At 40.7% G+C, this 16233-nt stretch overlaps 1 protein-coding gene across 1 annotated transcript in view; it reads left to right on the forward strand.

Moving 5' to 3' along the window:
* ANTXRL (ANTXR like) overlaps nt 1-15519 on the forward strand; it is a 96566-nt gene extending 81047 nt beyond the window's left edge. Inside the window, exons 12-13 of the mRNA XM_044660227.1 lie at nt 11046-11193; nt 15120-15519. Coding sequence (XP_044516162.1) covers nt 11046-11193; nt 15120-15392 — 421 coding nt within the window. The 3' untranslated portion in view covers nt 15393-15519. The remainder of the gene's footprint in view (nt 1-11045; nt 11194-15119) is intronic.
* The last annotated feature ends 714 nt before the right edge of the window (nt 15520-16233 follow it).

Below are 16233 nucleotides of genomic sequence, written 5' to 3' on the forward strand. Positions count from 1 at the left end.
TTGCATAGACTTTAAATGGCAGCCAAGGGGTTTCCATACAATCCCTGTTTTACAGATGAAGGACAAGGCTGAAAAGGGATGATGGACCCAGTTTGTGAAGAGCTTTAAACATCAAGCAGAGGAGTTTATATTTGCTTCCCATTTTATAGATAAAGAAAGTGAGGCTTAAAGAAATCAATTTGTATTCCAGAGAAATATGCACAGGTCAGATCATAGAATCTTATGACATATGGAATATTATAGCTGTAATGGAGAGGAAAGATCACTGAAGTGGGTTTTGTTCTGCATGAGACTAAAAAGAAGTCAACAAGATTTCACTGCTTTCCTCATCAGTTTCACAAAGCAAACCAGAAAATCTGGGATGACTAAAATATAGGCTCTAAGGAGGATAAACCAACCATCAATAATATCCTTTAAGAAACATGCAATAGTAAATCCAGCACCTGGAAAACATGTACCCTGTCTCTGTGCGTGGTTTGAATAGCACGTCACAGGGAAGCCTGGGGTCTCTGCAGACTCCATCCCAGCATCAGGGCAAGGATGGAGGGAGTCAAGCCAAAGAGGAATATGTTCTCTTTCAGCCCTGGTGCTGCAGAGTAATCAGGCCGTTCCACAGGAAGCAGAGATGGCTTCCATGAGCCATGTTGTGTCGAGGTGGAAGCCAGCTTGGAGCTAGGCAGCACAAAACAGATTTTTGGCAAATATGGGTCCTCAGTGACTCTGGTTCCAATTCAAGGGCTGGTGAATGGGAGAGTGGCTACATTTGGAAACCAGTGTTTGGCTCTTGTGTAGAGACGGTGACTAGGCAGCCTAGCTCAAGCCCAGGATTAGTCAAAGTCTTGTATAGAAAGTGAAGAATTGCTCACAAAGCTCTCCGAGGATTAAGGATTTAAGGATTGGGCTAGACAGTTGTACTTTAGAGAGCCTTAAGGGCACACAAACACACATACACACACAGTAGATAAATAATAGCTGAACACAACTTATATGTGGCATGGATATTATCTACATAAAGTATACTATATCTAAAAAATTTAAGAATTAATGCCATTGAAACTCAGTCTCCATATCTATAAAATGGAGGCATCAAATCAAGTCAAAAGGCATTCATTAAAAGGGAAGAAGAAAGGAAGGAAGGAAGGAAGGAAGGAAGGAAGGAAGGAAGGAAGGAAGGAAGGAAGGAAGGAAGGAAGGAAGGAAGGAAGGAGAAAAATGGCAACTCCCATGGAATGATATTATCTTCCACTTTTACACCTTTTCACAGTGGTCATCTTGTTTGCATCTCACAACACATTGTCTGGCAGGCAAAAAATAAAATATTCATTTTTTTACTCTTACCTTCCATCTTAGAATCAATAGTAAGTATCATTTCCAAGGCAGAAGAATAGTAAGGGTTAGGCAATTGGGATTAAGGGACTTCCCCAGGGTCTGACATCTAGGAAGTGTCTGAGTCAGATTTGAAACCAGGACCTCCCATCTCTAAGCTTAGCTCTCTATCCACCAAGCTGCCCCTAGAATACTCAATTTTCCAGTGAGGAAACTAAGACTGAGAGGTTTAATTTACCCACAGTCTCAAGATAGTGACAGTACTAGAACACAGTCAAATTATGGTTCTAGTCTCAATTTTTGTGCTCTGTGTATCTTTCTTCAACTGGAACCCCCCTATATAGAGGAAAGGGGAATGATTCACAGGTTTAGAGCTAGAAAGGACCTTAGAGGACATTGAGTCCAACTCTCCTGTTTTACAGATATGGAAACTGAGGCACAGGGAAGTTAAACGACTTGCCCAGCTATATCTTTTGGTAAAAGAAGGCAGAAAGTTTACTAAAATGCCTTTGCCCATCCTAATGTTTCGTTTTGGTGGTTTTTTTTTCTGTTTCATATCCTGGAAACATTTTAAAATAAGGGCTATAGTCAGTAATATAAATAATAAATCATAGACTTGAAGCTGCAAGGGGTCTCCAGAACTAAGTATTCAAGTATAGGAGGTAGGATTCAAACCCAAGTTTTTTCTGGTTCTCTATCAAGTGTTCTGACCACCATACCAGCTGCCTCTCCAGCCAGTCCCAACTAATGTGAGGACATTTCCACAACATCTCAGACTCCTTCTATGAAAGGGAACAAAGAACACCAGAACAGGCTGGTGATAACTTTGAGAATAGATTTAAAGCTCTTCAGTCTGTTAGCTCAGTTCTCAAACCCAGACTTCCGTCTAGGGCAAGAGCTCTTAATGTATCTACGTGACTTAGACCCCTTTGATAATCTTGTAAAAACCTGCATACCTCTTCTCAGAATACTGTTTTGTTGCCTTGTTGTTTGGTCATGTCCCATACTTCATGTCCCTATGGACTATCCATGGGGCTTTCTCAGCAAGGATTCTGGATGATTTGCTATTTCCCTCTCCAGTGGATCCTTTTCTCAGGCAATCAGAGGTTAAGTGACTTGCCCAAGGTCACATAGCTAGGAAGTGTATGAGGCTGGTTTTGAACTCAGTTCTTCCTGACTCTGGACCCAGTGCTCTTAACCACCGAGCGCATAACTGCCTCTATTATTGTTATTTGCATTTGTAATTTGAAGAAAATAAATGCTCAATTACAGTTTAAGGTGTAATGCTTTTATCCATCCAAATTCATGCCCCTGTTGAAATCTATCCATAATCCCTGGATTAAGACCTAGAGATAATATGGACCAGGGACCCTAGGGTTCAAATCCACCCCCAAACACTTCCCAGTTGTGTGCCCCCAACCACAAAATAGAGATAATAATAGCACCTATTTCTCAAGTTAAATATTTGTTGGGTGCCCCCAATAGAAAATACACAGAGAATACTTTCCACAAGGATTATAAAATTTGTGAAGAATTAGAGCAATGTCTGGCACAAATATATACTAATAAATGCCTGCTCTCTTCCCATTAAAGCAATTGTGGCTGCCTTTCCGTATGAGCTGTTTTAAATAGGGGGCACATAAAATTTTGGGAAATATGACTTTTTAGAGCTTATTTTAACCACAAGGAAGCAATCCAAAAGCTTAGAAAGTTTCCCAGGCAAATCCACTAGAAAGGGGAAATTAATTTATAAGTTCTGGAGAACTGAGAAACCTGCTATCTCCCCTTCCTTGTTTAATGGGTAAGGTTAATAAGTACTTGTTCGGTGCCTCCTGGATGGAAAATACACAAAGAATATACTTCATGGGTATTATACAATCTTAGGACATACCACATAAAACAAATTTTTGCTAAGTGTATGGTGGGCGTGTGTGTGTGTGTGTGTGTGTGTGTGTAGATAGAATGGAAAACACAATGAGTCTGGAAGTGAAGGACCCTCGTTCAAATTATAATCATCATAAAAACAAGTAATAACAGGAGGTAATCCTAAATGAATAATTGGTTCCTCATCATAATAGGAAGATGGAGCAAATCTCTAACTGGCATTAGAGCCAAGACCTGGGTTCTAGTTCCACCTCTGTCTTTGTGAGTCTTTGTGACTCTGGACACATGGTTTAATCCCTCAGCACTCCAGACACCTGCCCAAGACTAAGTTACAGAAAAGCTGACCTGCATTTGTAAGGGATATTCCTTACTTGGTACTCTTCATATCAATGAAATCATAGATCCAGTAAAAAATAAAAAATAAGGGTTGGAGAAGGGAAAGACAGTGGCCAAATATTGTCATTTACACCTTCTAGAATCCTTCATTTAAAGTTGGAAGCAAAGTCCATCAAGTCCAATCTTCCCCCTCCTCAATTTTAAAGATAAAGAAACGGAGGCAGACAGAGGTTAAATGACTTGCCTAGAATCATACACCTAAGAAGTGTCTGGTGCTGGATTTGAACCCAGATCTTCCTGACTCCTAGTTCAGTGCCATATCCATCTCTCTCTTACAGACCTTTCTATCTATTTGCATGGCTACCACTCTAGTTCAGTCCCTCATCACCTCTTGCTTAGATTTAAGGGGCAGCCTCCAAAGTGGTTATTCTGTTTCTAGGCTCTCCCCTTTCTAATCCATCCATCCAGCCACCAAAAGAATCTTCTTAGCTCAGAAATCTTTGGGGAGTCCCTGCTGCCTCTGAGATATAAAGCGACCTCCTTAGCCTGTCATTTAAACCTTGTAGGAATTGGCTCCAACAGACTTCACATTACATCCTTTTAAGTACTCTATATTCCACTCAAGCTGGACTATTAATAAGCATTAGTGACGATATACATCAAGTTCAGTATTAGGTGCTGAATATAGAAATAGCTGAGCAACTAGCTAGGTGGCAGGGTGAATGGAGCACCGGGCTTGGAATCAGGAAGACTTATCTTTGTAAGTTCAAATCTGGCCTCAGGTACTTCCTAGCTGTGTGATCCTAGGCAAGTCACTTTACCCTGGCTACCTCAGTTTCCTCTTCTGAAAAATAAGCCTGAGAAGGAAATGGCAAGTCATTCCAATATCTCTACCAAGAAAACTCCCAAAATGGGATCAGGAAAAGTCAGACATGATTGAAAGAACTGAACAACAAATACAAATACAAAAGTGAAAATTCCTTACCTATAAAGAACTTATAGGTTAAGGGAAGGGAGGGGGATAAGAATGATCTAGTCAGAGAAAAGTAAATAAATATATAATAAATCTATATTATATACTTATATTATAATAATATATAATAATATATTATATGTAGTAATATAAATTATACATATTATGTATTTCTATATTAAAAATAGAATTAAAATTAAAAATACTTCTCTGTGAATATATCATTCTTCCCTTTGTGTGTGTGTGTGTGTGTGTGTGTGTGTGTGTGTGTGTGCGTGTTACAAAGTGACTAGAGGTAGACAAAGAGTTAACAACTAGGGAAATCATCTTAAAGGGCAGATCACTTAAGCTAACTTTTGAAGGGAATAAGCCATTCCAAAAGGCAGAGATAAGGAGGGGAGTACATTTAAGGCATAGGAGAGAGCCTGTGCAAAAGTCCAGAGGGGCATAAAATTTAAATTAATATTTGGTAACTCCTAATTATTATGTTTTATGAGATGTATTAATAAGCACTTGAAGTAGAAAAAATACAAGAACAAAAGTAGAACCTGAGTTTAAAAAAAAAACACTTGAGAAAAATTCTCCTGCCTGGCACACACCTAACCTCCTCAAACTGCATTCCACAAAAAGAGAGAGCAAGAGGTGGGGCTACATCAAAATATATCCTCCCTATGTAAGGGTGTAGGTAAACCAGTAAATGCTGGGATCTAGAGACCTGCGGAGCAAAATTCTAATTACACAGGGGATAGGTAGAATATTCTGTATGGGAAATGGTAAGTAGACCAGTTTAGCTAGAGGTCAAGCAAGTCATGGGGAGCACTTTGTAATCAACCTAAAAGGAAAGACTGGAGCCAGATTGTAGAGGCCTTTAGATACCAAACAGAGACTTCTGTGGGTTATCCCAAAGGCAATAGAAAGCTCCAGAAGCGATTTGAGTCTGGAATGGATTCCATTCTTCCTTTGCCTTTTTTACAATCCTTAGATTCCTTCAAGGTTCAGCTCAGATTCCACATCCTAAAGAATTAATTCACATTTCCTAATTCACTAATTCCTAATTCACATTTCCTAAAATTCTTTGTTTCTTCCAGTTATCTTATATTTGCTTATCTGTTTTTGTCCAGTAAAATGTAATCTCTTGGAGGACAAGGACCATTTTTCTTTCTTCATATCCCCAGTATCCAGGAGAGCCTTGCATGATAATAAATACTAAATAAATGTTTGCTGAGTTGACTTTTTGTTGGACTGAAATACAGTGGCTGCCTCTCTTTAATAGATGTTTTGGTTTTTTTCCCATGGGTTTTGTTTTTTGTTTTTTTACTCAGTTGGTTTTACCTGATGTGGGTTAGCTTTGGCTTAAAAATATGTGATGCTCACACCTAGGAGAATGTGCTTTGTGAATCTCTATCTAGCAATTTGGCTTTGTTGTCAGGAGGCTGGCAAGTGTCTCTATTCCTTCTTCATGAACAAGCCTCATTCTGTATCCAGCTGGCTCAATGAGAGTTCTGAAACCAAAGCTGGATAACATAGCCCAATGTGTTGCCTTTGACACTCCTCATTGGTCCAAGAGTCATAATGGTAGAAGGAGCTCTCATCTGCCTCAAGTTGACCAAAATCTGTAACTGAAGGGAAAGTCATTTGAATGGATGATCATAGAGCATGAATCTATATGGTAGTGTTTGTGGTTCAGCAGTTTTCATCTGTGTCTGACTCTGTGACCCTGTATTATTCAGGGGAAAGTCTCATGATATTTCCAAATCTATCTCCCTTTAAGCAAATCTGATACATAAAAACATTCCTAAGATCATAGCTGAAAGAGACCTTAGAGGTTACCCAGTACAACTTCATCATTTTACAGATGGAGAAACTGAGAGCAAATTAGGAGAAGCAACTTGCCCAAAGTTATATAAGTGACATAACCAGAATTCCTACTTGGATCCTTCTATTCTAAAATCCATCACTTTGGGGGGCAACTAGATAGCAGAGTGGAAAGAGCAACAAGTTGGAATTGAGAGAAGCTGGTTCAAATCTAGTCTCAGACACTATCTAGCTGTATGACCCTGGGCAAGTCACCTAACTCCAATTGTCTAGCCCTTAGTATTTTTCTGACTTAGTACTGCCTCTAAGATAGAAGATAAGAGTTTGTCTTTGTTTTGTTTTAAACCCTTCCCTTCTATCTTAGCATTGATACTAGGTATCAGTTCCAAGGCTGAAGAATGTATCCTAAGTATTGATTCTAAGTCACAAGTTAAGGCTTTTTCCAAATAAGTAAATAGATGAAGTGCAATCCATTACTTTTTCCACTGCTGAAAGATTCCTATTTACCAAGCAAATAAATGTTGTGCAATTCTTTATTCCTCATTATAGAATTTCTTTAAATAGTAAGCTGATCCTGAGGGTATTTTAAAAAAAGAAAACATCAGATTTATACCCAAGTTTGGGGGTCTTGATTGTGTAAAAAAAGATGCCAGAGAAGATACCCACAAGATGCCCTCAATCACATCCTATCAAAGTTCATCGCCAAGCAATAAAAAGGTCTCCTTCTCTAAGACTCCTTTCCCAGTCTGAATACTTGTTTATGGCAAAGAAAGGCAGCCTGGGAGGAGGTCAGAAGAACCTAAAAGAAATGCTCCCCTGTTTACCAGGAGAGCCCAGCAACACTTAAAAGCTCAGAAGTGGCTCTCTCTGAGCAAGTAGAGCAGGGAAGAGGATTAACAAGGAGTCAGTGATTTCCAGCAGCCTGCCCTGGCTTGCCAAAGCTGCTTTGGTTTTTTAACTTTTCTGAAAGGACTTGACTCAATTGGCTCCTCAATGATGCTAGCTCCTGGAGAGAAGGAATGCAAGTCCTGTTGAGACACAAGGCTCTCCATTTTGTGTCTGGGTTTGGTTAGGAAGAGCTATGGTTTTGTACCAGTGTTTTCGATTAGGTTTTTGAGGTAGGTAATGGGACTCTGTGTGGTTATTGGGGGTGGGAATCAGTTTTAAAGCTGGCTTTATTCCCTATTTGTAGGTATCCTTCAGAAAATCATGGGGGGGGGGACAGCTAAATGACTCAGTTGTTAGAGATCCAGGCCTGGAGATGGGAGGTCCTGGGTTCAAATCTGACCTCAGACACTTCCTAGCTGTGTGACTCTGATTAAGTCACTTCATGCCAGTTCCCTAGTCTTTACTCCTCTTCTCCCTTGGAGCCAATACATAGTATTCTAAGACAGCAAGGATTTTTAAAAGAAAAAGAAAATCATGATAAGGTGATACAATAATTGGGAAAGGTCAAGGCTGAGGAGACTTAGAATCAGAAAGTCCTGAGTTCACATTCTGCCTCAGACTTCCTAGCTCTGTGACCCTGAACAAGTCACATAACCAACTCAATCTCAGTTTCCTCAGTTATAAAATGGGGATAATTAAAGCATCTACCTCCCTGGGTTGTGTAAGGATGAAAGAAGGTGATATATAAATTGTTCTGCAAACCTTCACACACTATGTAAATGTTGTCATTGTACAATTATCTTTTTTGTTCATTCTCTACGGAGATGATATGGAATGACAGTTCTGAACCACCTCATCTCCCATTGCTGCTGGAAGAACTCCCAATGTCAAAATGACTACAAGAAAATGAATAAGCTCCAATCCAAATGTTGTGTAGGAGCTGTTTTGTTTTGTTTTGTTTTTTGATTAGTGAAGGCTATTGGTTTTTTTTATTTTTTACCATCATATAGCACATTTGGTAGTATCCAGCTGTTTGATGACAAGTATGCTCTTCTGTGCTGTGACTCCAGAATGCCTGCAAAGAGCATCTCCCGTCCTCTCTCCCCACCACCTTCCCCGACTACCTCCACCACCTGCTGGCACATATTTAAAATCCATTTAACAAGTGGGAAACCTCTTTCATGAGATGAGGCATAAAAGTCAATGTCTGTGGGAGAACTTACACAGTGGCTTAATTTACACAGGAATCCTGTCCAGTCTAACCCAGTAAACGTGTATTAAATGCCTGCTGTAAGTGAGGTGCTAGGGCCAGTGAAGGGAAGAAGGAGGATTCCAGATGTGAGAGCCCAGAAGAGAGAATCGAAAAGAAAAATCTCTCCCTGAAAACTACAAACTTGGTATTTGTCAGATAATAGCAAAAACAAGCAAACTAGAAGGTTCAAGCTTGGCCTGGGACCTAGAGGAAGCTGGGGTGCCTTGTTTATCTGTTTTGCTTCTATTTCATTTAACTTATGCCTAAAGTCTTTGCTTCCTTTCTCTTTGAGCCAGGAAGTGGTAAGGAGGTCCTTGTGTCAATTTACCTGAACAGGGAACAAGGATGAGACCAGAGCTGACATCAGTTGACCTGGCTTCTGTTGCTGTTATTCAGGCATTATATTCATGACCCCATTTGGGATTTTCTTGGCAAAGATACTGGAATGGTTTGCCATTTCCTTCTCCAGCTCCTTTTACAGATAAGGAAACTGAGTCAAACAAGGTTAAGTTGACTTGCCCAAAGTCACCTAAATAGTAAATGTCTGAGGCTGAATTTGAACTCAGGTCTTCCTGACTCCAGTCCCAGTGCTCTATCCACAATGCCACCTAGCTGCCTTGGCTCTTGGCCCCAACCCTGCCCTAATTTTTGGAAGCAATTGTGAATCATTAAGAGGACCATCTCCAAAGTCCCTCCAAACCCTACAGAGTTAGAGTCAGAATTACAGACATTTTTGGAGCTATATTAGACCTTCGATACCATGTCATTTCCCAGATGAGGAAAGAGGCTCACAACATTTGTGACTTCATTGATTCAAATGGCATTTTTCAGATTCTAACTTTGTTTTGGGCATCATGGGAGATGCCAAGCACACAGAGACAAAAATAAAAGTCCCTGGCTAGATTTATAGAGAACATTTTAAGTTTTTTAAAGTTCTTTAAGTATTTCATCTGTTACAACAATCCTGGACGTTAGTTGCTATTATTATCCCCATTTTACAGATGAGGAAATTGAGCCTGAGAGAAGTCAAATTACTTATCAGAGTCACATAGCTATTATCTAAAAGAAGATTCAAACTCAAGTTCTCTTCATTCTACCTCCACAGAAATAGAGCTTAGTCAATCTTAAGAAGTTAATTGTATTGAAATGGTTACCAACAAAGAATTTTAAAACAGGTTCAAGGAACCCAGTTTGAGAATTAGGGGGATGCAACATGCTCCCAGTTGAGTAAATAAGGAATCTCTAGAAAATAAATAATAATGAATGGGGGAGGCACCAACAACAGAGTGAATGAGGAGAGACCTCTGGAAGGGAGTGATAGTTCAGCTAGGTGTTCCGAAGAGGCCAAGGGAAAGAGATTTGTTTGGCTTGAGATGCCTACAAGGCATCCAATTAGGACAGTTGGTGATGCAGGACTCGAGCTCCAAAGACTCAAGGAGTCTCTTGTGTAGAGATAAAGGAGAGAATTCTAGAAAAGAGAGGAGGAATGAAACTTGTACATAGAATGTTGTCTTATAGGCAGGCCATTTTGTCTAGATGATATCATGTACAAGGAGGAAAAATGTGAAATGACTGCCAAGTGGCTTTAAATGGCAAGCCCATGAGCTTTTATTTTATCCACGTGGCAATAGGGAGACATTGAAGCTTTTTGAGCAAGAGACTAACTGAGATTTTCTTGAGTAGGATAGTGAGTAGTAGCAGTAGTCAGTAGGGTAGTTAGATGGCACAGTGGATAGAGCCTTAAATCAGGAAGACCTGAATTTAAATCCAGCCTCAGATACTTACTAGCTATATAACCCTGGGTAAATCATTTAACCCTGTTTGCCTCAGTTTCCTCATCTTCCAGAGTTCAAACCTGGGGGGGGGGCAGGTAGTTGGCTGAGTGGATTGAGAGCCAGGCCTAGAGACAAAAGTCCTGGATTTAAATCTGACCTCAGTTATTTCCTAGCTATATGACCTTGGACAAGTCATTTGACTCTATTTGCCTCAATTTCCTCATCTGTAAAATGAGCTTGAGAAAGAAATGTCAAACCACTCCAGTATCTTGATCAAGAAAACTCCAAACAAAGTCTTGAAAAATCAGACACAACTAAAGAACAACAAAGGGCAAGAGGAACCATTTGGCTAGGTAGAGCTTTCAGAATCATGAACATCTATCAAATTTAACTTTCAGTCATGCCCCACAAGGACAGAGCTGATAGCGCCCATCTCAGGGATCAGCTTTGTTACTCCTCCAGGGTCAAAAACTCAAATGACTACCCCCAGAGGTTTAGGTTTTTTTGTTGTTGGTTTTGGGGAATTATTTCTCCAAGTGTGGTTTGGGTTAGAGTTCGAGCCTGTCTGATACTTGGATGGAGAATGTGCTACTTAGTCGTTTTGTTACCACAGAGGAAATAGAGCGGCGTAATAACTGTTTATCCCTTGTTCGGACATTGGCCACAGTCTAGAGCTGAGAGCTGCAGCCTCCCCACGGATTGCCATAGCATGGCCTGAAGGGCAGATGCAGAAGATGTTTTCCCTTCTGATCCCTTCTACCTTCCCTTATCCCACCCCATGAATTTTCTCCCTAAGAAAATCAGAAGAGGTTCCGCTGCTGCTAGCCCCTTCTCCCACTCCCGATGGGTTTGGGGGGATTTTTTCCCCCGTTCGCAGCACCATGGCCTTACGGATTGTTTTTGGATGGAATGGGGAGCCAGGGAGCAGCCTCTCCCCCCAGCAGGTGTGGAGACCATTCCCAGAGCTGAAATGGAAGAAGAAAAGATGTGGTTTCTGCCCTCTGTGCCAAAAGGAACACACAGCCGAGACCGGCTCCTGGTTGGGGCTGAACTCAGGGCAAGGCTTCACTTTGCTGCGTCCCGGAACTGGACTCCAGCTGCCCTTTTTATTAGCATAATGAATAGGTTTGTGAGACCTAACAGAAAAAGGAAAAGGAAAACTGCTTATGGAGGCGAGTTTATAGCCGAAAACCCAGACGCTCTAGACCGCAGCTACTTACTCTGAAACCTATTCAGCAAGGTATAAACGGTTTTCAGTTTAGAAACTGAAACTGGGACTAGCTGCCATGGGACTAGCTGCCAAGGAAGGCCTGGCCGCGGAGGCAGAAGGAAGGGAGGGAGTGATGTGACCGCCGCCACTGGCCAATCATTCTGGTGTTTTCCAAATGTAATCTCAGAGCTTTCATCTGAAAATGGAGACCTGGCCTGCTCTGAGAGGAAGGACAGAAGATGCCAAGACCCGGGCAGTCATGCCACTCGGGTAACCCTGACCCACAGAGAAGAAGGGTCTGAGGAGGGCAGAACCTTTCCTAGACACCAAAAAGGAGGACACACGGAGTTCTAAGCGGGGGGGGGGGGGGGGGGGGCCATGAAAGATCAGAAATCTGCCCTAGAACTTGCCAGCTGAGCCTGGAATTCTGCCCTCCTCCCCTCCCCTCCCAGGTTTCCTCCTTTCCTAAGCTCAGATCCCGCCTCTCTGCAGGCATTTCTCAGGCTCTCCAGTTGCTAGAGCCCTCACTCTGTGATTATCTTCCATTTAGACCATCTATTTTACGCTTCCTACATGACCTTGAACAAGTCTATTTGCTTCAGTTTCCTCACTGGTAAAATGAAGATTAAAAAAATAAGTTTTAAAAAAGATAAAAAAAGTTACCTCAAGGATTGTTGTGAGAGTCAAATGGCATCGTTGGCACATAGTAGGTGCTATATGAATGTTAGCTATCATTGCAGTCTGTATTTTCTTCCCCTCTTTCCTTGAGAAAAGGGACAGTGTTCTACTAATTATTAGCATTTACTGGGTCCTTTATGGTTCCCAAATATTATCTCATTGGATCCTCACAGCAACCCTGGGGATAGATGCTATTCTTATTCCCATTTTACAGATAAAAAAAAACTGAGGTAGACAACAGTTAAGTGACTTGTTCAGGGTCATACTGGTAGTAAGTTTCTGAGTTTGGATGAAGTTCAGTCTTCCTGCCTCCACGTCCAGGTTCCATTGACTGCATTGCCTCATTGCATCTAGATTTACCTTTCTTGGTATACCCAGTGCTTAGCACAGTGCCAGGCACTTAGAAAGTCTAAATACTTCCTATATACAACCCACTCATGCATAGGAATCACAGGCATACTTAGGGTCCACAGACCGAGTTCAGGGCATACCCAAACTTGGATCTTTCATTTTCACCTGTGACTCAGGCTCCAAAAGCAGTCACGGGGTGGCATTTTGTTTATGGAAAAGATCTCGAAAATGCATTGGGGGAGTGGCCAAAGCTGAGGATTTTTCCAAGATTGTGTCTCCTGATTTCATCAATATAAGGAATTCCCAAACCAACTTATTTCAAAAAATATTTAGCAATTAGCCTACTATATACCAGATCCTGAACTAGAGGATAGGAGACAAATATAAAAATGAAACAATCTCTATCCTCAAAGACAGTGTGGAAACTTTCCCCACCAATGTCGAATGGCCACTCCATTGTAAGTTATAGTGTTTAGATTAAATAATTCGCCCGTGATCACACGGTCACCATGTGTCTGAAACACGATTTGAACTGAGGTCTTTCTGATGCCAAGATCACCAGACTTGAACCCCAGACTCCCCATCTCTAGGCCTGGCTCCCAATTCACTTAGCCATCAAGCTACCCCCATTTTCTTTTTTTTAAACCCTTAACTTCTGTGTATTGGCTCCTAGATGGAAGAGTGGTAAGGGTGGGCAATGGGGGGTCAAGTGACTTGCCCAGGGTCACACAGCTGGGAAGTATCTGAGGCCGGATTTGAACCTAGGACCTCCCATCTCTGGGCCTGACTCTCAATCCACTGAGCTACCCAGCTGCCCCAGCTACCCCCATTTTCAAGACATCTTGAAGCTTCTACTGAGCATCTTTCCACGGGTCACTGTAGGCATCCCACACTAAACATGTCCAAAACAGAACTCATTATCTTTTACTCCCCAGAACTTTTACTTCAGAACTTCCCAGGTACTAATGAGGGCACCACCATGCTCTCAGTCACCCAGCTCACAACCTCAATGTCATTTTTAACTAGTCACTGTCACCCCTCATATCCAAGCAGCTGCCACATCTTGTTGTTTGACATGCATCCCCTTCTTTGGTACTAAGTTCCTTGGTAGGGGCTTTCTGTTACAATAAATCACAGATCTAGGTTTAAAAATATACCTTATCAGCACCCTACCAACCAAACTTCCAAAAAATTATTTTATAGAATGAGAAAAAAAAATTTATCTGGAAGAACAAAATATCAAGAATATCAAGGGGACTAATAAAAAAAACTGTGAAGGCAGATGGCCTTGCAGTACCAGATCTTATACAGTACTATAAAGCAGTGATCATCAAAACAATCTGGTACTAAGAAAGAGAAAGATGGATTAATGGAACAGATTAGGGGTACATAGAACAGTTTACCTGTCAGATCTATGGGAAATGAAAGAATTTAAGACCAGGCAAAAGACAAAGAACATTACAAGATGTAAAATGAATAATTTTGATTATATTAAATTTAAAAGGTTTCGTACAAATAAAATCCATGCAACCAAGATTAGAAGGAAAATAACAAACTGGGGGAAAAATTATAACAAATTTCACTAATAAAGTTCTCATTTCTCAAATATATGAAGAACAAATCAAATTTATAAGAATACAAGTCATTCCCCAAATGACAAATCATCAAAAGAGATGAATAAGCAGTTTTCAGATGAAGAAATCAAAGCTATCTATAATCATATGAAAAAATGTTCTACATACCTTTTGATTAGAGAAATGCAAATTAAAATAATTGTGAGTACCAACCTCACACCTTTCAGATTGGCCAATATGACAGTAAAGGAAAATGATAAATGTTGGAGGAAATGTGGCAAAATTGGGACACTAATGCATTGCTGGTGGAGTTGTGAATTGACCCAACCATTCTGACAATTTGGAACAATGGCCAAAGGGCTATAAAACAATGCATACCCTTTAATCCAATAGTAGGTCTAAATCCCAAAGAGATTTTTTTAAAAAGGTGGGGAGAGACTTACTTGTACAAAAATATTTATTAACTGCTCTTTTTGTGGTGGCAAAGAATTGGAAATTGAACAGATGTCCATCAATTGGGGAATGGCTGAACAAATTGTAGTATATGACAGTAATGGAATACTATTACACTGTAAGTAATGGATAATTTCAGAAAGAGATGGAAGACTTTAATGGGCTGATGCAGAGTGAAATAAGCAGAACCAGGAGAATATTGTATACAGTAACAGCAATGTTGTGGAATGATCAATTGTGATAGACTTTGCTACTCTCAGCAATACAAAGATTCAGGACAATTCCAAGGGACTTAGAACAAAGAATGCTATCCAACTCCTGAGAAAGAACTGGTGGAGTCAGAATGCAAATGAAAACATACAATTTTTCAATTGTTTATTTGGGTTTATGTTTTGGGATTTGGGTTTTATAAATTGCTCATTTACAAAAGTAAATAATATGGAAAAAATAAAATTAAATGTTTTTTTAAAATACCTTAGCATTCACAATAACTCTACAGGCCCTGCTTCTGCCTTAACTCCAGGAAAACAGGGCCTACAGGTTAGGAACCAATTCTGTATACCACTCACAATTAGCACTGTAGCTATTACTAATTCCTGGTTAGTTTTCATTGATTTTTGGCTTTTTCTCTCCTCAACAGGGAAGATGCATCAACTTCACTCGTGTAAAGTCTGATGGCAAACCAACTGCCTTCAAACCGCCACCAAGATCACCACCCAGCCACGAGAGTGTCCCCCTCAACAATGCCCCCCGGGGCCCTCCTCCTCCTCCAACATCTCTTCAGCCTCCTTCCAGGCAGCTGCCTCCTGTTCCCCCTCCTGCTCGTCTACCCCCGGGACCCCCACCATCCCGCCCACCCCCTCAGCCTGACTTTTAAAACTCCAGAGGAACCAAGATCGACAAAACCCAGTTCTTTGCTGAACTCAACATATTTATTGAGTCTTGGTTTACAGCTGAAAAATATTGGAATTTGTTGCTGGTCAGCAAAAAAAAAAAAAAGCAAAATTACCACATCAATTTACTATATGAAATATTTTTATATATCATGTACATTGAGTGGATTTATCTATCAGTAGATAAATCCAGGTATCTGCTCTGATGTATATGTGGGTACCTAGGTCCCTATATATACTCAATTAAGTCATTTATATACCTGGATGACTCATCCACTCCTAATCTTTCCTCATTATTCACAATTGAGAATAGAGCATTCAGAAATTCACAGGGTCTGCTTCCCTTGGAAGGATCAGAAAAGCTCTTTGAGCTGTGAATGAAGCAAGCATTTCTCCTTCACAGAAAGAGAATACTTCTCTCCCCAAATCTTTTCAAGGTCAATCCTGTTGACCTTCTTTTCTCCCTTGTGCCTTCCACATGCCCAGTTTCTGTTGGCATGATCAAGAATTCTTCATATGGTACAGGGCAGCATGCCCCTCTATAGGGTGAAGTGGATGGCATGGATTCTGCCCTCTTTCCAACTACAGAGATATTAATTCCAACTTCCAAAACCACATCCAAGCTCTCAACTTTGATCTGATCTGGCCTCCATCCACCATCGTTTTCAGTTCCATTGGTGGGTGGCTGATGAAAAAGAAAGAAGCAAGTCCTTTCCTTGATTTTTAGTATTGGCCACCTTCAAAGAAAGCAGGCTTTCTGGGAAAGGATAGTTCTGTGTCAGAGCACACTATCCTCATAAGAGTGTGTATGTGTCAGGGGGAGTG

Source organism: Gracilinanus agilis, chromosome 2 (genome assembly GCF_016433145.1).
Source record: "Gracilinanus agilis isolate LMUSP501 chromosome 2, AgileGrace, whole genome shotgun sequence".
Taxonomy (NCBI): domain Eukaryota; kingdom Metazoa; phylum Chordata; class Mammalia; order Didelphimorphia; family Didelphidae; genus Gracilinanus; species Gracilinanus agilis.